Source organism: Ylistrum balloti, unplaced genomic scaffold, assembly GCF_031769215.1.
Source record: "Ylistrum balloti isolate Yb309-2 unplaced genomic scaffold, AGI_CSIRO_Ybal_v1 Utg370042, whole genome shotgun sequence".
In the NCBI taxonomy this organism is placed as follows: Eukaryota; Metazoa; Mollusca; class Bivalvia; order Pectinida; family Pectinidae; genus Ylistrum; species Ylistrum balloti.
Genome location: NW_026782099.1, coordinates 1,974,132 through 2,000,648, shown reverse-complemented (window position 1 = coordinate 2,000,648; position 26,517 = coordinate 1,974,132). Strand labels below are relative to the sequence as shown.

General features: G+C 38.9%; 1 protein-coding gene across 1 annotated transcript in view; it reads right to left on the bottom strand.

The window, feature by feature from the left end:
• The window catches only part of LOC132549142 (protein eyes shut-like), a 28,016-nt gene extending 3,409 nt beyond the window's left edge, over positions 1-24,607 (bottom strand). The window contains exons 1-15 of the mRNA XM_060213064.1: positions 24,506-24,607; positions 15,930-16,168; positions 14,598-14,738; positions 14,225-14,360; positions 13,836-13,997; positions 13,054-13,196; positions 12,101-12,253; positions 11,309-11,349; positions 9,546-9,665; positions 8,554-8,667; positions 5,276-5,389; positions 3,499-3,612; positions 3,244-3,357; positions 924-1,057; positions 454-792 (exon numbers count right to left, since the gene is read on the bottom strand). Of these exons, the coding sequence (XP_060069047.1) occupies positions 454-792; positions 924-1,057; positions 3,244-3,357; positions 3,499-3,612; positions 5,276-5,389; positions 8,554-8,667; positions 9,546-9,665; positions 11,309-11,349; positions 12,101-12,253; positions 13,054-13,196; positions 13,836-13,997; positions 14,225-14,360; positions 14,598-14,738; positions 15,930-16,168; positions 24,506-24,607 (2,166 nt within the window). The remainder of the gene's footprint in view (positions 1-453; positions 793-923; positions 1,058-3,243; positions 3,358-3,498; positions 3,613-5,275; positions 5,390-8,553; positions 8,668-9,545; positions 9,666-11,308; positions 11,350-12,100; positions 12,254-13,053; positions 13,197-13,835; positions 13,998-14,224; positions 14,361-14,597; positions 14,739-15,929; positions 16,169-24,505) is intronic.
• Between the last annotated feature and the right edge of the window lie 1,910 nt (positions 24,608-26,517).

Sequence of the window (26,517 nt, the reverse complement as noted above, 5' to 3'; positions counted from 1 at the left end):
TTGAACTGGTATTTCAGATAAAATGTATCCCTGTGTGACAGCTGAAATCGAGGACACATTAAAACATATCCGACCACATCAGTAATAGGAGATGGTATCTTGCATGGTTCTATTTTTGTCGTGAACAGAAACATATGGGAGTGCCAAAGTTTTCCTCATAAACCACTACAATGGTTATGTACAATGAAATTTTCTTGAATGAATAAATAAAAACAAATTCAGGGTCACAGACACTTTCGTAAAGTCAGACTACTGTAACAAACTACATGAATGAAATGGTGGTTAATACTACATGTAGATATACAGACGCAATTAAGACGTACCAGACATCTTCTATGAATATAATTATATTTAAAAGTATTAGGCTAATGCCATGATCATAGCTGCTAATTAAAATGGGGATAAGTACTGTGGAAAATATTACGCAATCTTCTCCTCCAGAGAGACTCTGACCCGAGGTTGACGTGAAGTCTCGTTATGATTTGATGGCGTTGGCGACATTGCCCTGGCGGATGCTGACCTCTTTGTTGGTTTGATGGAATCATTGGGTGTGTTTATTGACGTCTCCGAATCCTCCGAAGACAAAGGACGTACTCGCGTGATTGGACCACGTACTAATTTACCTGGTTCACACGAATGACATAAATTATACACGACATAAGCTAATAGACTGGTTACCAGACCAACAGCCGCCCCACCAGCTCCGAATTCCAGCTTGTAGTTCACCTCTCGTTTCTGCTTTTTGGAGTTGATGAAGCAGTCACACTCCGTATACTGCAAGCCAGTGCATTTCTGTGTACATAAAACAGTGATAGGATTTCTTCGCATTCAAGACATTGAAATCGGTTATATGTCGAAAATTGAAAATTGGAAAAGTGCAATTTTGAATTTTAAATACGATATGTACCTGTATGACTACCTACCTTGCCCATTGGTGATGGGCGGGACTCGCAAATTTTTCCCTGCCACGGAGTCGGACAGTGACAAATAAAGTCTGGAAATACATTCTCACAGGAGCCTCCGTGAAGACAGGGAGCAGAATCACAGCTTGGGAGGCCTGTAAGCAAACTATGGTTATTTTTTTCCTACTTAATTAACATATCTCCTTCATACCTTCTGTCCTATTGTATGAATGTGTTCGATGATGTATTTAGTATGTTAGAATACGCACATCATCAAAATACCATTCCGTTTGTTTATTATTTCCTTATTCAGTGACTAGTCGGACATTCAGATGATTTATTTAGATTTCTGTTTGGAACATGATGTTGATGCTGTTCTTGTCACCGGTAAGTGTTCCGAGAAAGGAACAACACAATTGTGATATTCACTGGTTTATCAATTCTAAATATAGTCAGGTTAAATGGTCCTTTCTGTATGATATCGTACACATCACTGTGTTAACACTCCTTACGGAACACATGTATCTTTGTTCCCGTTGATGCCATTTTGGCTGTCATTTAGAACCGACTTTGATTTTGAGTATTGGTATAGGATTATGTGTGTAAAAATCTTACTTGTAGAGACTAAGCGAGTTTACCTGTTTGAGTTATTTCACTCACATCTCCCAGATAGTTTACTGTACCTTTTTGATAGTACTGCCTTGTCCAATCGGCCGGACAGTTCACTTTTTTGATAGAACATCCCGGTACAATCACATTAAAAGTTCATTTGTTTGGCAGTCTTCCAACCACCCGAACAGTTTATATGTTGACATTACTCCTCTGTCTGACCGACACGACTGTTTACATATTTGACATTCCACCTTTGTCTACCATCCTGGACAGTTTACCTGTTGACACTACTCCTCTGTCTACCATCCTGGACAGTTTACCTGTTGACACTACTCCTCTGTCTACCAGCCTGGACAGTTTACCTGTTTGACACTTCTCCTCTTTCTGCCATCCTGGACAGTTTACCTGTTGACACTACTCCCCTGTCTACAATCCTGGACAGTTTACCTGTTGACACATTCCTCTGTCTACCAGCCTGGACAATTCACCTGTTGACACTACTCCTCTGTCTACCATCATGGACAGTTTACATGTTGACACATTCCTCTGTCTACCAGCTACGAGCCTGGACAATTTACCTGTTGACACTACTCCTCTGTCTACCAGTCTGGACAGTTTACCTGTTGGCACTACTCCCCTGTCTACCAGCCTGGACAGTTTACCTGTTGACACTACTCCTCTGTCTACCATCCTGGACAGTTTACCTGTTTGACACTTCTCCTCTTTCTGCCATCCTGGACAGTTTACCTGTTGACACTACTCCCCTGTCTACAATCCTGGACAGTTTACCTGTTGACACATTCCTCTGTCTACCAGCCTGGACAATTTACCTGTTGACACTACTCCTCTGTCTACCATCATGGACAGTTTACCTGTTGACACATTCCTCTGTCTACCAGCTACGAGCCTGGACAATTTACCTGTTGACACTACTCCTCTGTCTACCAGTCTGGACAGTTTACCTGTTGGCACTACTCCCCTGTCTACCAGCCTGGACAGTTTACCTGTTGACACTACTCCTCTGTCTACCATCCTGGACAGTTTACCTGTTGACACTACTCCCCTGTCTACCAGCCTGGGCAGTTTACCTGTTGACACTACACCCCTGTCTACCAGCCTGGACAGTTTACCTGTTGACACTACTCCTCTGTCTACCAGCCTGGACAGTTTACCTGTTTGACACTACTCCTCTGTCTACCAGCCTGGACAGTTTACCTGTTGACACTACTCCTCTGTCTACCAGCCTGGACAGTTTACCTGTTGACACTACTCCTCTGTCTACCAGCCTGGACAGTTTACCTGTTTGACACTACTCCTCTGTCTACCAGCCTGGACAGTTTACCTGTTGACACTACTCCTCTGTCTACAAGCCTGGACAGTTTACCTGTTTGACACTACTCTCCTGTCTACCAGCCTGGACAGTTTACCTGTCTGACACTACTCCTCTGTCTACCAGCCTGGACAGTTTACTTGTTGACACTACTCTCCTGTCTATCAGCCTTTACAGTTTACCTGTTTGACACTACTCCCCCTTCTATCAGCCTTTAGAGTTTTCCTGTTTGACATTTCTCCCCCCTTCTATCAGCCTTTACAGTTTACCTGTTTGACATTACTCCCCCCTTCTATCAGCCTTTACAGTTTACCTGTTTGACACTACTCCCCCTTCTATCAGCCTTTACACTTTACCTGTTTGACATTACTCCCCCTTCTATCTGCCTTAACAGTTTACCTGTTTGACAGTACTCTCCTGTCCAACCTCCCGGACAGATACACTTAAATCCATTGACGAGGTCAACACAAGTCCCATTCATCAGGCAAGGGGAGCTGACACACTCATCGACGTCTGTAAATAAAACATTGATACCAGGAGTTTCGATGAGGTAGCGCATGCTCAGCTGCAAACATATGATAGAAAGTGATTTTATGAGCGGAAAATTAAGATATTACAATTTAAAAAAATAAAGTCAATGATGTGTCAACTGACCTGTTTGGCATTCTGCACCAATGAAGCCGTCGACACATGCGCAGTAGTACTGATTCAGTAAATCAACACACGTAGCGTTGTTCTGACACGGATTGCTAAGACATTCATCAATCTCTGGAAGTCACAACACTTAATCAGTAAATATCATTTTTAGTTGTTAACTTATGTGTACCTGGAAACAGGAAGTGAAATATATAGTTAAATTCAGCATGGCGAACATTAATTACTGTACGTATGAATATTACTTGTGATAATATGTTTCTATCTGACACTGTCTGTTCCGATTATAATATCTGACACAATTTACCGTCCGCAGCTGGTGCTATCGCAGTTAGGACATTGATAGTGCCTAGTTGACAAAGTTGATTTTTAACCATCTGATGGTGATACTACCATATTTCAGGATTATGATAGTACAAGATAGACACAGGGGATCGTTAACTGTCTGATGGTGGTACGGCCAGATTGTGACAGGGGATCGTTAATTGTCTGATGGTGGTATGGCCAGATTGACACAGGGGATCGTCAACTGTCTGATAGTGGTAAGGGCAGATTGACACAGGGGATCGTTAACTGTCTGATGGTGGTACGGCCAGATTGACACAGGGGGTCGTTAATTGTCTGATAGTGGTAAGGGCAGATTGACACAGGGGATCGTTAACTGTCTGATAGTGGTAAGGGCAGATTGACACAGGGGATCGTTAACTGTCTGATGGTGGTACGGCCAGATTGACACAGGGGATCGTTAATTGTCTGATGGTGGTACGGCCAGATTGACACAAGGGATCGTTAATTGTCTGATGGTGGTACGGCCAGATTGACACAGGGGGATCGTTAACTGTCTGATGGTGGTACGGCCAGATTGACACAGGGGATCGTTAACTGTCTGATGGTGGTACGGCCAGATTGACACAGGGGGATCGTTAATTGTCTGATGGTGGTACAGCCAGATTGACACAGGGGATCGTTTACTGTCTGATGGTGGTACGGCCAGATTGACACAGGGGGATCGTTAATTGTCTGATGGTGGTTGACGGCGTTAATTGTCTGATGGTGGTACGGCCAGATTGACACAGGGGATCTTTAATTGTCTGATGGTGGCACGGCCAGATTGACACAAGGGATCGTTAATTGTCTGATGGTGGCACGGCCAGATTGACACAGGGGATCGTTAACTGTCTGATGGTGGCACGGCCAGATTGACACAGGGGATCGTTAATTGTCTGATGGTGGCACGGCCAGATTGACACAGGGGATCGTTAATTGTCTGATGGTGGTACGGCCAGATTGACACAGGGGATCGTTAATTGTCTGATGGTGGCACGGCCAGATTGACACAGGGGATCGTTAATTGTCTGATGGTGGTACGGCCAGATTGACAAAGGGGATCGTTAATTGTCTGATGGTGGCACGGCCAGATTGACACAGGGGATCGTTAATTGTCTGATGGTGGCACGGCCAGATTGACACAGGGGATCGTTAACTGTCTGATGGTGGTACGGCCAGATTGACACAGGGGATCGTTTATTTTCTGATGGTGGTACGGCCAGATTGACACAGGGGATCGTTTATTTTCTGATAGGGGTACTTGTAGATTCCAAGATTTCTAAAATTTACCAGATTGACCCAGAAACTGTCTGATGGTGGTAATACCATATTTCAAGGTCTGATACAGGAGGTTCCTCTATGATGTTTATAACTTTGACACATGGTTTTACCAGACAGGATTACCATGTCTGATGGTGATATCTCTAGATTTCAGGAGTTTGATAATTACCCGTTTGACAGAGCGCTCCTGTGTAGCCTCCACCGCACGTACACGTAAAGTGGTTTACGTGGTCGACACAGGTCCCGCCATGCAGACATGGCTGACTTAAACACTCATCAATATCTGAAATAAACAATAATTCATTATTCGACCTTATAAGGGTACTTAATGATCTTAGACACAAACAATGCCAACACGTTTTCTTCAGTGTAATACTGAATCCGCCTAACACTTCTACACGGCACCGACCCGAATCAGGGTGTTCAAAGTAGGTTGTATGCAGCTTGTGTAATTTCGTTAAAGTGACGAATACAAAAATACATCTAGCTACATACTACACTACAGAACCACCAGGGATACTAACGAGCATCAATCACATCTAGCTCCATATCACAGAGCAGAGTCACAAGGCATAATGACAAGCATGAAATACATCTAACTTTGTATCACACGACAGAGCCATCTGGCATACTGACAAGCATGAAATACATCTAACTTTGTATCACACGACAGAGCCATCTGGCATACTGACAAGCATGAAATATATCTAACTTTGTATCACACGACAGAACCACCAGGCATACTGACAAGCATGAAATACATCTAACTTTGTATGACAACAGAACTTACAGACATACTGACCTATTAATAGTCTTTGGCTTTTAAGTACATGCCAGGTAATGAAATATCTTTCCTGGGGATCATGATGGTGATAGTTCCGATAGTTTTTATCGGTACTCATCTCTGGAAACTTTGTTTACAGTTTGTGATATATGGGTTAACTACTAGAATCAATTACGACATGTTAACATCAGAGGTAGCGGAATTGTGTTCACAATAGGGGGAGTTAAATCACAACATCAAATTATACATCTAATTTGAAGTTGTCTCTGTCCGTGACCTTGATCATAAGTTCTGCAGAGAATATAGGTACAATTATGGATGAGTGCATAATGTCCTGACTGAAACTGTTTTATTGGATAATAAGATATCAAAGATCCAGGTTTCCTTGTAAAAATGTTCAATAGAACAATAAGTACAGGAAAAAGCTACTTGACATGTTTTAACGCAAGATGGTTGACGGTCACATGAATTCAATAAGCAAAGAGTTCGAATCCTAACGTCTACAGGTAATTCTCTGTGAGTAATCGAATTTCCTCAAAACCTAAAACTGACATTGTTGCACTCAGACAAAGAGTTGTTAAGGACGTGGTGTTTCGTGGGATGTGATATAATACGTATAGCAAAACCGTGATGGGTTTGAAGGAAGGCAGTTTTACAACTTCAACGTATCCTTGGCTTTTGACCCCGTGTCCTTGAAACTTATAATTCCTATAATCTGAAATGCATACGCCTACGCAAAAATATTTTTGTGCGGTTATCAAACGAACTGGCATTTTGTTGTTGTTTCAGTATTTTAGCCCTTGAGGTGCATTAAGATTCGACGAATTTTGCAATTTTACACGAATTATACATTGACATTACAAGCACCCTAAGCACTTATTCCATGCAAGAATTAGTTTTCCGCTGTTATAGCTCTGTCCTCTGGATGTACTTACCTATCTCGTAGTTCACTCCAGTATACCCTGCGTCACAGCGACACTCGTACCCGTATGTACTTACCTATCTCACAGTTCACTCCAGTATACCCTGCGTCACAGCGACACTCGTACCCGGATGTACTTACCTATCTCACAGTACACTCCAGTATACCCTGCGTCACAGCGACACTCGTAACTGGATGTACTTACCTATCTCACAGTACACTCCAGTATACCCTGCGTCATAGCGACACTCGTACCCGAATGTACGTACCTATCTCACAGTTCACTCCAGTATACCCTGCGTCACTGCGACACTCGTACCCGTATGTACTTACCTATCTCACAGTTCACTCCAGTATACCCTGCGTCACAGCGACACTCGTACCCGGATGTACTTACCTATCTCACAGTTCACTCCAGTATACCCTGCGTCACAGCGACACTCGTACCAGGATGTACTTACCTATCTCACAGTACACTCCAGTATACCCTGCGTCATAGCGACACTCGTACCCGAATGTACGTACCTATCTCACAGTTCACTCCAGTATACCCTGCGTCACAGCGACACTCGTACCCGGATGTACTTTCCTATCTCGTAGTTCACTCCAGTATACCCTGCGTCACTGCGACACTCGTACCCGGATGTACTTACCTATATCACAGTTCACTTCAGTATACCCTGCGTCACAGCGACACTCGTACCCGGATGTACTTACCTATCTCGTAGTTCACTCCAGTATACCCTGCGTCATAGCGACACTCGTACCCGGATGTACTTTCCTATCTCGTAGTTCACTCCAGTATACCCTGCGTCATAGCGACACTCGTACCCGGATGTACTTACCTATCTCACAGTTCACTTCAGTATACCCTGCGTCACAGCGACACTCGTACCCGTATGTACTTACCTATCTCACAGTTCACTCCAGTATACCCTGCGTCACAGCGACACTCGTACCCGGACGTACTTACCTATCTCACAGTTCACTCCAGTATACCCTGCGTCACAGCGACACTCGTACCCGGATGTACTTACCTATCTCACAGTTCATTCCAGTATACCCTGCGTCACAGCGACACTCGTACCCGTATGTACTTACCTATCTCATAGTTCACTTCAGTATACCCTGCGTCACAGCGACACTCGTACCTGTATGTACTTACCTATCTCACAGTTCACTTCAGTATACGCTGCGTCACAGCGACACTCGTACCCGGATGTACTTACCTATCTCACAGTTCACTCCAGTATACCCTGCGTCACAGCGACACTCGTACCCGGATGTACTTACCTATCTCACAGTTCACTCCAGTATACCCTGCGTCACAGCGACACTCGTACCCGGACGTACTTACCTATCTCACAGTTCACTCCAGTATACCCTGCGTCACAGCGACACTCGTACCCGGATGTACTTACCTATCTCACAGTTCATTCCAGTATACCCTGCGTCACAGCGACACTCGTACCCGTATGTACTTACCTATCTCATAGTTCACTTCAGTATACCCTGCGTCACAGCGACACTCGTACCCATATGTACTTACCTATCTCACAGTTCACTTCAGTATACGCTGCGTCACAGCGACACTCGTACCCGGATGTACTTACCTATCTCACAGTTCACTCCAGTATACCCTGCGTCACAGCGACACTCGTACCCGGATGTACTTACCTATCTCACAGTTCACTCCAGTATACCCTGCGTCACAGCGACACTCGTAACCGGATGTACTTACCTATCTCACAGTTCACTCCAGTATACCCTGCGTCACAGCGACACTCGTACTTGGCGATCAGGTCCAGACAATAACCAGCATTCTGACAAGGGCTACTTTGACACTCGTTTATATCTACATAGATAAAAAGTACGCATGTATTGGAAGGTCTACGTGCAAGTATTAGAAGAATTCGGGAAACATGTCAGGGGAAAATTAATTTTTTCTGTAGAAAAGATGTCGATCTGAATTCCACTGTTCTAAAATTAGTGATAATTCCAAAATGAAGTTTTCTTTTATGCTATTTTTGCTGATCTTGTTTGGCGTATACTGTGTTTTGTTCTTTTTATTAGATCCGATTTCATTTTAAATAATTGTTTGAATGATAATATCCCATGTTTCTTTTTTTTCTCTTAATGTTTGATGATGGTTTACAGTTGTGATACTTCATATCAGAATGAAAGTCAAACCTATCTTTATCTACATCGTTACTATACAATGCAAGTACAATTAATGGTAATTTAATAATACATTTCAAGTGGCACATGTGCGGTTCTCTTAATAGTTAAAGTGATTCAGGTTAACCGTAGTATTAAGCTCACCCTAGTATCAATACTACCCGGCTGTTAAGACCACTTTCACTCAGACCCCTATGTGATTATTATCGTATTTTGATGTCATATTATTGCCTTATCGAGTTCTTAATTGTATCAATCAAAATGGTTTCCATGTTTTTCATATTTGCATATCCATGTCAAGATTATTATTTTTTAATTTATTTTGCTTCAATTGGTAAATTCAGTTAAAATGACAAAAGTCGTGGATTTTTGTATTTTGTGATAAACAACGGAAACAATTTTCAAACTTATTAAGGTATCTTCATTAGTATCTGACACATCTAAATCTAACGAACAGAATTAGACAAACGTTATCACAACTTACAAATGCCTTCTCTCGTTTGTGCTAAGTAGAATAAAGAAACATATCTGTATGTTTGTAAATTCTATGATTACCGATTTCGCACAGCTTTCCAGTAAATCCTGGTACGCATGCGCAGGTAAAGTCCTCCGTAAAGCCAACCCTTGAGCACGTGCCATTATTCTCACACGGGAAAGATTCACATGGATCTCTGTCTGTCACGAGGAGTAAACATTGTATTACATCACAAAGTAAGGATATCAATCGGATTCCGAGTGGCAGATATCATACACCCCTGTACACGCCCAGTAATATATAACGCACTGGTCCGGTGGCGCAGTGTTAACGCACTCGCCTTTCACCAAGCCGACCGGGGTTCGATTCCCGGAACGGACGTGAAAAGGTAAGGGGTCACCTCCCCGACCACGTGGGTTTTCCCCGGGTATTCCGGTTTCCTCCCACAATAAGACCCCTGGCGCGCTTACATCCGGGCCAACAAGAGTGATTAGTATAAGTTGACATAACTTGTTTCGCAATTGTTGTAAAATAAATAAAGTTTATATATATATATATTTTTTTAACGCAATGTCAAATGAATGAATACATCGAGTGTGTCGCCTCTTTATTTTATCTTCAGTACGTGTTCAGATCAAACATGCAGTGAATTGAGCACAAGTAATCAATTCTATCGACGTGCATGGCATGATCTAACGTCTTTATGATTACGTAATCTTAGCAGTAATCAATGGTGTTTCTAACTGCAGTGTATTAATGTATAGTGATAAAGATGTAGTAATATATTTAGTCCACGGACATCCCCACAGACAAGAGAAGTTGATTATTTATATATTGCATTACCAACTAATACGTTTATAACGGAAATACTTTCTGTCTGTTAGTAATCATTTCAATATAACCAAGCTAACTAGTGAATACAATTGATTAACGATAGTTCGAATCCTTGAACGGTCATCTCGATAAATTGAAAGTTCGGAGGAATTTGCTCTAAAATAACAGCAACCAGCAAACTTAGTGAGAATGTATACCCAGTTACCATAAGTCGCTGTGATGTTATACCATATATTGTACAGAAGTTAAACAGGCATGATAGGATTTAAAAAACAACAGGAAAATACCAACATGTCGACATAATCACAATCCAAACTCAAATTCTATAAAACTAGGGCAAAATATGAGCAAAAGAAAAATTAACACGGAGACATATGAAAAAGGAGAACGGAAAATAAGAAAATGTGTTCCGGAAGGATGCACGTCTGCTGCTTCATTGACAAACCCACCATGTAAAATCTTGGTAAATCCAGGTACTTGATATCAAGTTCTCAAAAGAGAACAAGGTATGTGACAGCGAAACAAACACGCAAAGGACCGAGCATCAAATACACCCAGCTTCATATTGCACAATGAAATAGAATGTTTGTCGCTGTGATCACCACGAACAACCATAAAACTTCCGAATATTTTTCGTTAACCTGCGTTTTTTGAAACCAAATGTTAGGCTTTGTCCGGCTGTTGAAGTGTGCCATAAAATTTAAGATCTAGAATGAGATCTCAAGCATTCATTTTACCAACTGTCGTCACATGATTATCCGATACACTACAGCCATTCGAAAGCCGTTCAGACCATGCTTGTTTCCTGACCGAGGGTATACACATACCTTTTCTCAAAATACTCCAATAACAGATATGTGAAATCTAATAATTCTGAAAAATGATCGATGATGGAGACTGAATTTTTTTTATGATACTATAAAGATGCAAATTGCGGTTACTTAATTGCCTTGAACATCAGTATATTATGTATTCGGAAAAGGGGCAATGTGAATGATGGTATATTTACCCCATGCCAGGAGTGTCAGACATCTTGGATCGCTCGTCTTTCTGAGGAACATGAAATATTAAAATATAATATGTTATAATATATAAAATACATTCACTGCTAAACAATATTCATGGATCCTCAAAAACATTTCATTTAACTTTTGCTACAGGGCGTGATTACATCACCAATGCAGTGGATTAAATGTAAGCTGATTTTATAAAAATTCAATAATGGTGAACACAATTGTATTCCGTGGAGTGTATTGACTTCATCCTCTATACCACTTAACAGAGACTGTCGATACAGAGATAAAATACACGAAACACTCAGTTTGTGATATAACAAAGAAACACTGAGTTTATACTTAACAGAGACTGTCGATACAAGATACAAAACACGAAACACTCAGTTTGTGATATAACAAAGAAACACTGAGTTTATACTTAACAGAGACTGTCGATACAAGATACAAAACACGAAACACTCAGTTTGTGATATAACAAAGAAACACTGAGTTTATACTTAACAGAGACTGTCGATACAAGATACGAAACACTTAGTTTGTGATATAACAAAGAAACACTGAGTTTATACTTAACAGAGGCTGTTGATACAAGATACGAAACACATAGTTTGTGATATAACAAAGAAACACTGACATTTTCTTTGTATCCTATGTTGTTACGGTATCCGTTTATTCCTTTGCTTGTTTATTAGCGTTCCGATGTAGTTTCTGTGATACTTATTACGTAGTTAATGAGTCATAACGTGATATACATATTTCTATGATGACATAAGTATCACATTTACCCTTGGCTGTCGTCTGCCATGGCACACAGTATGTGTGTGCCTTTCTGGGCGGAAGTAGGTACCCACGTGACTGTGATGTACCCTACCCCATTACTGATGGTAAGAGACGATTTGGTCAGACCAGATGGTGCCGTCAGTTGGATGTCAGTTATTCTGTGAATCAAGAAATAAAAACGTTGCTTAATACCATCACCTCTTACATCAGTATCTCATGAACAATTTAAATCCCATACATCAACTAACAACCCAATTTTCTTATTTCTGTAAGCTTACAAATGTCTTCATACGTAAAACTATACAATCATATCAGTGGACCAGAATTTTTTATTTGTGATTTAGGATAAAAGATGTCTGTAAATGTTTTGAACTATTTTCTAGAGTTATCTCCACCTTTCAGTTTTTGTTGATCAGTCGCCTTGTGTTTGGTTTCCACACTCCTATTCATGGTTCGATGCACTTTAGTACACCTTCTTATTTGAAAGCATGACAATAAGCTACTGCAATTTCTGTTATGTATTACATAAATGTGCACACGGGCTTTGTAAGGTCTCAGTCTAAGATATTCATTTGTATACACAAATACTCGGGACTGTAGTGACTAGTGCCAGATCGAGGTGTTCATATAAAATGATAAAAGATAATTGAGCTACAAAATGGTCAGTTGCCAGAAATCTCCTCTGAATAGTAGCTATTGAAGTTATTCTGGATTTTTTTTCGCTTTTTCAAATACTGCTAAGGTCAAACAAGAAGTTTGGTGTCTTCCTGTTTTTAGATACCCCACTAAAATCCTGTCCATATTTCGCTGTTGCAAACATTTCATTCAAACACAGATAACAAAGACACGCAAGTAATAGCACCATTAAGTACATGCTTAGATAAGACACAGTAGAGCCAAGCAATGAATTAAATTCCATTATACAAAAATACGAATTAATTGTCAATAAGGAGTTTACCTAGATGCTGAGGAGGCGGAAATTTGGATACTCAAACGTTGTCTTTCCTTTATAGAAATAACATGTCCCTCCGGTGGTGTTGGGTTCACAAACACAGGTCTCCTGTTACAAGGTCCGCTTAGTTGAGGGGCGGTAATCAGGAACTTTAAAAGAAACCTTATACCAACAATTTTCTTTGATTTAACTGAGATTATTTGCGCTTACTTGGCATGAGGTTAACTTCATGTGTTTTACCAACATCAAATAATTTCCATATGTCTTTGTATGCAGCAAATATTGGTTGAAAATGCTGTAAGGTACTATAAAGGATATAAAGTATTGCGTGATAATGATTCTATAATTAATATTTTTGTATTTCAGACAAATAATAAGATATTTATGAACTAACCAGAACGTTGAGTAGGAATACTAATTCATTCTAAAAAAATCGCAGCAACATTGGCACAGTTTTTTTTCTCTGAGAGGGACGAAAAAAAAACCAGAGAGTTCTCAAGTATGTATATACAAAGTGTATGTACAGTACCATAACAACGCCTCGATTGCTCATCCTTTTTGAGACACACTTTACGGACTATCTTTTTAAGGCACTATGATACAATTCACAACAACAGCTGGCAAATTCAATGTCCCGGAAAATATAAGAGAGGATATATCATATAAACCTCTGGAAAATCGGACCCCTTGAGTAAAGACAGACATTAGAAAATCACTCGGCCTAATCCTTGAAATGTTGTTCGTCTATATCATACAATGATGGACTATCCAAAACGATGTTATATTACCTGTAAAGGAACAACAGACAGAGGTCGAGACGGACCAAATACAGCACCCCCGATCGTAATACTAGACGAGGGAAAGTCTTCCACGGTTATTGCCACAGCATACCAGCCCCCTGATCTGTATTTCTTAGACGTATCTGTAGTGAAGTGGATCGTGCAGGTGTCCTTTAGGACGAGAAGAATAGACCATTGTTAAGACGTGAATGTAAAATTACTTAAAGCATGGAATATGTAGTCTCCAAAACTGATTAATACAGTATATTACTGCTCAGTACCGCATACTTTTCCAATGGTCACACCTGTACAATATATATGGTGTTTGAAAAAAATACTTGAGCATTTAATCGTTATCGTCAGATGCGCAGAATCTCTCCAGTAGTTCGATTCCTTACCTGATCGAGGGTGGCGTCTGGGAGCGACCGACACACCGAAGCACACTCGGTGCCCCTGGACCACCGACATTTGACGACATCCCCGTCAGCGTCTATCATAGGGATCTTCAAGTTGTGCGAACAATCACTCTGCATTCTGAAACAAAATCATACTGGTTTTAATAGATCTGTAGAGTAACGTTTTCATGTTGTGATTTGTACTTTTGGAGGGATACGGTGTGCCTTAACTAACTAATGAAAATACATGTACAAAATATATATGTAATTCTGATAATGATGTATCGATAATAACTAGCATCAAAACATTCTAAAAGTCGAACATGAATACAAAGATTTTTAACAATAGATGTATTATGGTAATTGTAAAATTTACCTATACAGAGGCTTGCTAGCTGTGATTGGACTCTGGTTTGGCTGGTTCGTATCGCTCCGTTTCCTCAAATCAACTGTTGTATAGATGTTCCAACCGGAAGCACTCCCGAAATCTAGTGCCATCCAAGCACTTCCGGTAAATCTGAGGGCAAACAGAAAGTGATTTCAATGGCCTGTTCCCATTATCACGATTGTCGTGCAAGAAGTCAACTGGCTGACTAACTCGTAACACAGGGTCGCCATAGTGATCTCATTGAGAAATATTCTATTTCTTTGTGCGATATGGAGCTGGACATGTTTAATACTTATTGGTCCCATTGTTGTATACCTTTTCATCATTTGAGAATTTGACGTTACTTACTTGGATTGACCAAGATTTACATGGCGGTCGTTATTGATGAAATAGAAGACGCTTACTCTTTCGGAACCCCCAGTTTTATTCGTCTTGTACTTTTTCAGGTGAGTAGTCTCCTTGTAAATTATTCTCTTGTTCATATTTTTTGCCCTAGATTTATTGAATTTGAGTTTGGATTATAATTATGTTGACATGTTGGTATTTCCTTGATGTTTTTTCTAGTAAACTAATCGGACCTTTATTAAAAGTCTAAAAGAATCTTCATGTTTTGTGAAACGTAGGTGTAAGAAAATATTTTTTTAACAGTCAGTTTTTTAAAACCGTGTTCTCATTGGGAACGTGACATTACTGACTTGAATTGACCAAGATTTACATGCTTGGTGCCGTCGATGGCGCTTACTTTTCCGGAACACCTGGTCTTATTCTCCTTGTATTTGGTCTGTAGTACCCATGTAAACCTTTTGTCCGTAATTTGAGTTTTAGACTATGTTTCTGTTGACACGTAGGTATTTTCTTTTGCATAAAAAATGTCTCAAGACGAATTCAATGCATACGAATTCTACCTCCTAAATATCAAGGGAAACTTTAAAGTTGAACTTAGCTTGTATATTTCAGGAGACGCTATATTTATTAAAACTTCATCAACGGCATATTTTGATTTTTCATTCATTCAGACTGCTTGTCAACTGTAGCAACCCGTCACAGCATTGTGAGTATGCATAGACTATGCAACACAACACAAGTCATCAAAGTATTACAACACGATACTATATCATTAAAATGTCCAATTCACTTGACAATACGTTTTTTGCAATCTTTCCACTTGGTAATGGACATTGTAAGGGAGACAAATAAGACACGAAGATTTTATATCCAACAGATATAGATGAGATCTTGCAGGGTTTTTTTTTACACTTAACAAACACACGCGGTGACGGTGATAAGCAGTGAATATGTACATATAAGATTTATACTTACGACACGGTGAATGGTCCGGGCCCCGGGAAAGTGTATCTGAATGTCCGTTCGCCTTGTTCCCAGTTCTCAGAGCTACTGGCAGCAGTACACACGTAGTTCAGATTCGCGATATTATTTGGTGAGCATTTATCACACATCCAGTATGAAGACGACATACCCGTTACCAACTGTCCAATTTTAGATACAGTACAGCCCGGTCCATTACCATATGTCCAACCCATTCTGAACTTGAACTCAACCTCACGAAGAAAAAAACCCAAATATTTATCATGTTGCTAAGAAACGAAACAAATATCACAGTGTCAACACACATTTGCAACTCGAGCCCGAAGTCGACACCGGAAACAGGGACACCGCCCAAATAGGAATCGGCGAAAATGACAGCTTGTATGACAATGACCGACAGGCTAGCCCACGGTTAATTCTAGTTGACCATTGTTTCTCCGTTTCCATGATCAGATTTATATCCCCAGTCAAAGTATGGTCCTGCGATTTAGCGATACTTTATCAAAACTGGATCGCTGCGGTTCGCAAAAACCACCAATAAACAAGAATCCAATAGGATAACATGTCTTGTAATTCTGGCTATGACTCATCCAAATTGTAGACACACCTTCATTATCTTATCAGTAGAGGTTTCTTTTTATTCTCTTCCCCAGGAAAAATAACGGGGAAAAATTTACGCGAAATATTTACTGGAACACGTCGATCGCAGAAAAAAAAAAAAAGTGAATGGATGGATACGGGTGTGACCGATTTCCTTAAAGCGGGGTTTAAATCTTCATTTGATTCCCATCATCCATATTCATCTCCAACTGATGGCATTTGTATGAAGCATTGAATTAGAAGTGAAAGTTTTTTCCCAATATTAGATTTCATGATACCGATGCTGAACTCTAAATATAAACAGCACCACTTGCAACACACATATGAACACATGTGTCCTGCATTACATTTAACGACAGGTTTAGCGAGATGATAATATGTCGCCAGTGTTTTGTTTATTTACGGACTTAGATATAAATTTCTATGTCAGTAGTTTAATATCAAATGTGTCTACCTTTAAAACTTACCAGGTGTTTCCATCTGCGCGTGCTTGGCTTAAAAAAAGAATCAATAAGCAAACAGTAGCGAACCACGCCTCCTATGACATCAGCTTAAAGGCAATTTCAGCTGCAATGAAGTGGATCTATTAATATATATTATGTAATTGTTCGTCCACCCCCAACCTGCCACAGCGGAATGTGATCTACATAACACATACACGTTGTAATGAAAAGTCAGTATGAGGAGATTTTGATGGCTTGGTTTGGTTCTCGCGATGTATTGGTTAACAGTTTGTCCATAATTATAATACATAGGTCTATGCTGTGATAACGACACTTCCTGAATGTCAGAATATTGTCATGTTTCACCTCTGCGGAAAAAACGAATAAAACTATCATTATAAGCTACTTTACTAGTGATAGGGATAGTTAATAACATATTTGCTATTGGAATACGGGAATATATAGATATGATAAAAACGGATGAGAATTTTATATCGTCACAATTTTAATGATGTTTTGATTGTGTAATTTTAACCAATCAGAGAAGTGCTTTCTAGTCACTGCATTGAAATTCATCGATTTTTCATTTCGGTCTCAAGTAAAGCGTGGGCACGTAAAGCGTCCAATTTAAAATGGCGTCGTCTTGTTGTCAAGTGTAACAACACTCTCCGACGTTACAGATTGTGCTCATATTTCCTTTCTTGAGCACAAAGTATTTTTTGTTTAAATTGGTCCTTTGTGTAATTTTTAAAAATGCAATATAAGAAGATTAAATGAATTCCCAGATAGAATAAATCGATATATTCTGTTCGAGAAAGTATTATATATATATATTGCACTGGACACAAAATGACGCCACGTTGAAGCCCCCAATACATGCTTTATTCTGTCGGTTTCTACATTTATCAGTTAGAGTCGATCAAAAAGGTCTAATTTGAATTCAATGAAAAAATGCATTGTATAATCAAAAGTTTGGCGAAAATCTACTGATTCCGACTTTTCTCCGTTTGTCTCCGAACCGAATAGGCGAATTTCAGTGCAGCTGCTTGGAATCGACAAAATAGAAACGGCTATTTAGCAAGCGATAAAATACGTTTTGATATTGTGATTATTTGTAACACTAAACATTTGTTAAATTATTACAAATGAAAACTGGATTCTCGTATTAATCATCAAATACATGTGACATAAGAGTCTCGATATATCGTATAAATATAAATACTGCTTTCATCATGTTTTAGAAACATATGTCACGTGTAATCACACTTACCAGTGATAGATAAATAAATACTGCTGGTGTTAATTTCAATATAAAGTAGAAAATTGAAGGAAAACAAGGAAAACCATGAGGTCTGGTAGATGTCTCATATTTTTTTCCAAATCCTTTGCAATATAGACAGACAGACAGACAGACAGACAGACAGACAGACAGACAGACAGACATTCTTTATTTCCTCCTTACGGAGATTAGTCTTAGCATTTTCAACACAATATTATGAAAAGTTGTATGGACATAACATATTCAGGACAGTCGTATAGAAATAATAATAATAATAATATGGACAATGACATGACTATAGATATTACAGCATATCACGCAATACCACATGTGTGGTAACATAGTCGTGATGACATAATCCTTTATAAGAGTTCATTCATTTCGAACATCATGCATGGAATATTTGAAGCCATATTTAACACAAGTGCTTCCCATTCAGAATCCGTCACATATATATTACCTCTATCTCCTAGAAGAAAACTGCATTGTACCTTTTCAGGAGCGTTCGAAAATTGAATATAATTTTGGACTTCAATAGCGTTAACAACACCGTCTAGTAGCTTATCCCTACTTTTAAAGAGCTTTGGACACAACAATAAAAAATGCAGAGCTATGTCTTTGCTTCTTTTACCATATAATTTACACAGAACTTCTTCAGACTCACATTGATATGCTAATTTGATCAGCTCGGCAATTTTCCAAGTTGATTTCGGGTGCTTCCTGGTAAGTTTCCACAAGGGATTAGGGCCTCTCTGTGGATGTATCGATACGTATCTACTGAGAGCATCAATGTTATTTGCTCTTTCAATCCAAATTGCATCATAGTAATTCTCAACACAGTTTTTTACGAACATTTTCCAGTGCCTTGTGTCACCATTATGTCAAATATGTCACGTATGAAGCTTACTTCTTTCAGGTAATTATTACACAAAACAAAGCCACACAAACGAATTAAAAACAGCGTTTTCCAAATGAAACCTGTATCAGCGCGACAAAGTTTGTTCCAGAAGAACAACTTTCTTACCTCCACTTCTCCCCAGATATCGCGCATTCCTAACGCCCTTGTTGTAATGAGTGAGGGAGATCTCTGTTCGAACCCTTGGCATCGCCTGGCGGCATATCGCTGGGTTCTTTCCAGCTCACTGATACAGGATTTTGTTGGGTCGGACCATAATTCGCAACCGTATAGGATACTGGAAATCACGACCGTTTCTACCACTTTACTGCTCAGCAATGGATTCATTCCATTTGGATGAATACCTACACTGATGAGAGAGTTGAGCGACTTCCTTCCGTTAGAACACGCTTGATGTATACCCTCATTACAGGCAAGATTGGAGCAAAACATTACACCAGCATATACTTTGGATGTTTCCCATGAAATAGGATCGTTTCCTACATAACACTGTGCAGTTGGTGTTTTCTGATTGCGTTTTTTGTTGTTGAACTGCATCACTGAACTTTTATTAGAATTGTAATTAAGTCTCCAAAGATTGGCGTAGTTTTGTACGATGCCCAATTGCTTTTGCAACTTCCCAATGGAAGCCGAAAGAAGAAGGGTGTCATCCGCCAGAAACACGCACGGTATATGTAACTGGCTTATTACCAACCCGTGGCCAGCTATGTCTAGTTGCTTTGCGAGGTCGTCGATCATGACTAAAAATAGCCAAGCGGATAACGTTCGGCCTTGACCGACCCCTTGTAGCACAGGATACTCCTCTCCTCTCTCTCCATCGAATAGTACGCACGCGGTAACATTTGAAAATGAGTTTGCTAGAATGCGCCAAAATTTTCCGTTTAATCCTAGCTTATACACTTTGTAGAGCATCCCATCAATCCAAACACTATTGAAAGCTTTGGCATTATCAAGAAACGCCGTGTAGACATTTGATCCTAGTTCCAAGTATTGACATACAGATTCTTTAACGGTAAATGCTGCTGTTATACTACCACATTGTGGTCTAAAGCCTTGTTGCAAAGGATGAGGGAATCCTATGTCCGTGCACTTTTTCAAAATACGTTTATACAGAATTTTTTCTAATAACTTTTGTAAAATTGGTGTTAGGGTAATGTCTCTGTAGTTGTTCATGTTAAGACTGTCCTTATTTCCGCCTTTAAATAACGTTATAACAATTCTTTTTTTTAAATGTTTCGGGTATTCCTCTCTACTGATGATAAGATTGAATAGGTGTGTCACTATATTTATGATACAGTCTCCGCCGTAACGTAGATGTTCAGTTACGATACCATCGTGTCCTCCTGCTTTGCCATTTCTCATTTCGCTTATGGCATCTCTAACTTCATGCGACTTTATTGGTTTCTTGCATATAGTATTATCATTCTGTTTGCTCTGTCGATACATGTCTGCTAACTTGTCCTGTATTTCGTCCTTGAACTTATTGCTGAAAGTGTTTTTTTCAGAGGGCTTCGATAGCGCACTATAGTGATCGGTCCATGCCTTCCTATTTCTGTCCGGGTCACGGCTGACTACATTATCCACACAAAGTTCCATCGTATCGAAACCTTTCCACTTTCGCTTACATACAATGTTATAGAATGTTCCTATATCTACATTGGCTGCCTCTTGTAAATCCTCCAGCTGTTGTAGCTCATAGATTTCGCGCGCAGCGTCTAAGGATTTTCGAAAAACGCGCTTGGAGCGCTTATATGCTGTGTATGTTTCCGACCTGGGTCCCCTTGGTCGACCGGCATGAATCCACTTTAACCGAAACTGTCGCATGGTAGTGTGAAGATCCTTCACTTGCCCTGCGTTCCAGTACGGCTTAAGGTATGGGCGGTATTGCTTCATAGGTAGAGTTGCATTAGCTGCTTCGTGCAAGATATCTACAATACATTTGGTAATCTTATCAATATCAATAGCATCACGTATTGTTCTTTCGTTAATTTCCTTGTCTAGAAGCAAAACATTCAATCGAGCCTCGTATTCCGCTCTCTGATCAGTGGTAACTCTTTTCCAATTTATCGACTTTTTGTGGATCTGTTTCCGTTTATGTGCAGCAGGTATAACATAGCATATTGACACGGGAAGGTGATCAGACACGTTTAGGTAGTGATCATCGTGTGTATAGGACGATCTTACACAGTCGAGCTTACTATTTTCGACAAAAATATGGTCTATTAATGAGCAGTGACCGTCATTTGAAACATATGTACAACATTCTCCAGAGCTCCAGTTCTGAGAGTTAACAGATACAAGGTTGTTGTTCCTGAGAAACTCTTCTAGAAGTAAACCCCTTTCATTAGCTTGTTGAGTGTTTTTAGCACCAAACATTTTCGAGATCTGTGCATTAAAGTCTCCAAGAATTAGGACTTGGCCCTGTTCGCTATATCTTTCATGAACATCCGATAGACATTCAAGAGTTTCTTTGTACACACGGATTGGAAGATTAGTGGACGGCAACAGTGCTCCCAGGACATACAAAGTCGAATTATTTTCCAGCTGTACAGCAACGCCAATAACACGATCAGATCCATCATTAATAAGTGGTGAAACTGCCATTTGTTTCTTCCACATAATAGCAACACCACCAAAACCGCGTGACTGTGTCCGTAGCTCAGGATCTGCCGAAATACGTTCGTCGCTTCTACCGAAAGACTGAAACTTGCTATGAACACTATTCAAAAATTCCATCTGCTCCGGAAGGAGCCAATGCTCAGTTATAACCGCTATATCTATGTCATTCAACAGCTCTGAAAGCATGGGGGTACCATACATTATGCCCCGTGTGTTCCAGGTTAGTAAATTAATGTCAAGACAAAGAAAGGTCGCGTACATAAAGCAGATACAGCAGACAAAGTATACATTCACCATGACGACCGCTGATGCTCGTATTTTTCACCCGAACGATCTTCCCATTCTCTAATTAACACGTCTTCTGGCCAGAAACTAGGCAGATTGACTCTATCGAAATCAGTTTCCCTCACATTTAGCCTTGCTGTGTACGTTGGGTATCTACCGTCCCAAAACTTGATGATTTTCATATAGGTCACTTTAACAGATCTGTCAGCGGCATACGAAACGATACTGTCTATCACGTCTTCCTCTGAAGCGTCAGCTTTTATTCGTGACATCAAGAGTCTCTTGATCTTGGGCTTTCTTTTAACACCGCGAAATTCATATTTTGCAGGTTGGGAATTAACGCCGATTTGCTGTTGTGTATTATAACCATAAAAAGCTACTTTACGTTGCTTAGGCTCATTCATTTGCTTGGTAGCCTCTACAGTTACGGACATGACGTTCGCTTCTGGGGTATAGGATTGAGCTGTCGCGTTAAGATCACTTAGTACTTGTATGTCGCTTGAATCACTCGATTTGTCAGAATATTGTTGATTTGCTGCTGCTATATCTTTGTAAGTTGGCTTTACTTTTGTTTTATCTTTGTTGTTGTATGTTGTTATTGGAGCGCGATGTGTACCCGTTTTCATTACGTCAACAGTATTACTGTCTACGTCTCGTGTAGTAACATGTTTGTTTATGCTTCTAGCTGTTCCAGCAGAATCATTGAAATTGCTTTGTATGTTTGGTTTATTCTGATCTCGATTTACATCTGAGACTTTTTTCTGTAAACCCGATATGATAGTGTCTTTTTTTCGCACATCCGCTTGAAGTAGTCTGATTTCATCCTGCAGATTAGTTATTTCCTCTCTGTTAACTCGAGCCAAATAATACAGTTGGTCTAGCAATTCTTCGCGCATACCTACTATTAAAACAAATAGTTCCGATATTCCCGGGGTAGCTGGGAGCGATGATTTGCCATTTTTACCATTTACACTGATGTCTGGGCTTATCGTTGCGTTCCTTTGGGTGCCTCTGAGCCGTCAGTTACTAGAGACGAATCACTGATTGGTATACCTGTGCAGGAATTTCTCAATGATGCGTTCATATCTATGGTAGAATTGAACCTGTTTTTGTGACGAAATAAACTCTTTAGTTCACCGACATCGACACCGCCGTCAATATAGTGGAAGAGTATGTATATATCATCAATGTACTTGTCAATTGCTGCAGAGTTCCCTGTGTTTGTTCGTCTCACGAGAACATTTTGAGGAGTTTCGGTGCGTTTAACTAGTGCTATATCATATAACGATTGGCGTACATGTGAAATTTCATCTATATCACTATCAAAGATTGATTTTACTTTCGACTTGAGTTCTTTCTTGTCCAAAGTTCCGACAGAATCTAAGAGAAGGCGGAAAATATCCTTATCAATTTGCGTAGATGTCATACTAATTTCATCATCGCCTATTTTCTCGATTACGTTGTCGCTATTTGAAGCCATCGTATGGAGTTCAATATAAACCGACACACGTATCCCACACAGTGATTGTGTAGTTACCTTTCACACCTGGTATGCGATAGGCCGTGACGAGTCGTTGACCGTGGGTACATCGAGTGCATGTCACAGGTAGATTGTGTGTACATATATATATATACATACATTAATATATCATCACAAAAAGTCAAAGTTAATTCAAAAATATTTGCCGAATGCAACACAATTACAAACCAAACTTCGTCTTATTCAGAACCATATCATTCACTGATCAGACCTTAGTCATTGTGTCTGCTTTCAACATGCATAGTCCATAATATCCACAGAAATCCTCAAATATCACAGTACGATAGATGACCACTGCACAGGTGACGGCGCCATCATTAAAATAAATACTGCTGGTGTTAATTTCAATATAAAGTAGAAAATTGAAGGAAAACAAGGAAAACCATGAGGTCTGGTAGATGTCTCATATTTTTTTCCAAATCCTTTGCAATATGAACTATGCTTTCATTATTTTATAAATCTACTTTTTTGGTTAAAAAAATAAAGGCAATGATTTTCGTTACTTCACAATTTTTCCTTGTCACTTACCAGCTTATAGTTCCAACACTAACATCAACATAACACAACTCAACGCAGCACTACCTACATTCACTTGAAGTTAAAGTAAATGATGGCTTTTAGTAGAAAAAAATATTTCATTTTATCAGTGTAAAAAATTACCTGGTAGTTCCGGTACCAAGAGATGGAAATTATGGGTCCTGGTACCAGGAGAGGGGAAACCAAGGTTTCCGGTACCAGGAAAGGGAAACCATGGGTTTCAGAAGATGACATACACCATTGACCATTTCGATTGCAGTAAGCAATTGTCATTCTTTATTTATTGAACTAATACTTGTCATATATGTATGCCTTGTACGATAGAAAAAAATCTATTTCTCGTTTACTTACCTCAAACCCGTTCCTTGTCGGCTGCCAACTTATTGTGCCTCCGCGAAAATGGTTGGCATCAGCATAGCACATTGCCAACAAGTAGAACACAGCAAAACGCATAACTGTAGTAAATACTTATAAAACTTAACAAAGAAGTTTTCCTTCTAGAGAAACATAGATGTACAAGGAGATATTGTAATCGTCTTTCTTTTTTTGTAAAGAAAATATTTCCTTTATATATCAATGCAAAAATAGTTCGATATCAATATGCAAATGATTGAATCATATATAATCTTACCCAACAATATTATCCAATCAGAAGAGACGTCCTGGTTGATATTGACATAAACAAAAGTCCTGTGTACACAGTCAATAAAATATTTAATTTATAGATGTAGAACGACTTCATGAACAGATCCATATATCTTAATATATATCATGGTTACATCCTTATCTAACATATCGTACTTTTAATAACTTATTTCTCTCTATTGGGTGTTCAGGACTAAGACGATAGTAACGCGGCAGTTAGTATTTAATTGTATTTTGACCAATTTCGCTCGAGTGATAAACATCGATCTAAATATGATTATAAATATCGATATAAATGTGATGATAAATATAAATCTGAATGTGATGATAAATATAAATCTGAATGTGATGATAAATCTAAATGTGATGATAAATATAAATCTGAATGTGATGATAAATCTAAATCTGGATGTGATGATAAATAGAAATCTGAATGTGATGATAAATCTAAATGTGATGATAAATATAAATCTGAATGCGATGATAAATCTAAATGTGATGATAAATATAAATCTGGATGTGATGATAAATCTAAATGTGATGATAAATATAAATCTGAATGTGATGATAAATCTAAATGTGATGATAAATATCAATCTGAATGTGATGATAAATAGAAATCTGAATGTGATGATATATCTGGATGTGATGATAAATAGAAATCTGAACGTGATGATAAATATCAATCTGAATGTGATGATATATCTGGATGTGATGATAAATATCAATCTGAATGTGACGATAATCTGTATAAATCTGAATGTGATGATAAATCTAAATCTGAATGTGATGATAAATATAAATCTGGATGTGATGATAAATATAAATCTGAATGTGATGATAAATATAAATCTGAATGTGATGATAAATATAAATCTGAATGTGATGATAAATATCAATCTGAATGTGACGATAAATAGAAATCTGAACGTGATGATAAATATCAATCTGAATGTGATAAATACCAATCTGAATGTGATAAATAGAAATCTGAACGTGATAAATATCAATCTGAATGTGATGATAAATACCAATCTGAATGTGACGATAAATAGAAATCTGAACGTGATAAATAGAAATCTGAAATAAATACCAATCTGAATGTGATGATAAATACCAATCTGGATGTGATAAATATCAATCTGAATGTGATAAATAGAAATCTGAATGTGATAAATAGAAATCTGAATGTGATAAATACCAATCTGAATGTGATAAATATCAATCTGAATGTGATAAATATCAATCTGAATGTGATGATAAATAGAAATCTGAATGTGATGATAAATATCAATCTGAATGTGATGATAAATATCAATCTGAATGTGATGATAAATACCAATCTGAATGTGATAAATACCAATCTGAATGTGATAAATATCAATCTGGATGTGATGAAAATATCGATATAAATTGGCCATTCTGACCATATACCCTTACAAAACCCGAGTATAACACAACTAGTCAGACCTAAGTGTTGACGGGTCATATAAAATTTATTCTACGTATTTCAGTTTTTTATAAGTAAAATTGTTTTATTTTCTAAAATTTCTTTATCAAGATTATGAAAAGCCATGAGATACATCTGGTTACCCTACACGTGCCTTGTTTAACCTTTGTTTTTAGCTCCACACAGATAAGTAAGACGAAGCAATAGTCTATTATCTTATATTTGTATTATGTTTTTAAAAAATGGGTAAATATTGTAAAATTTCAAC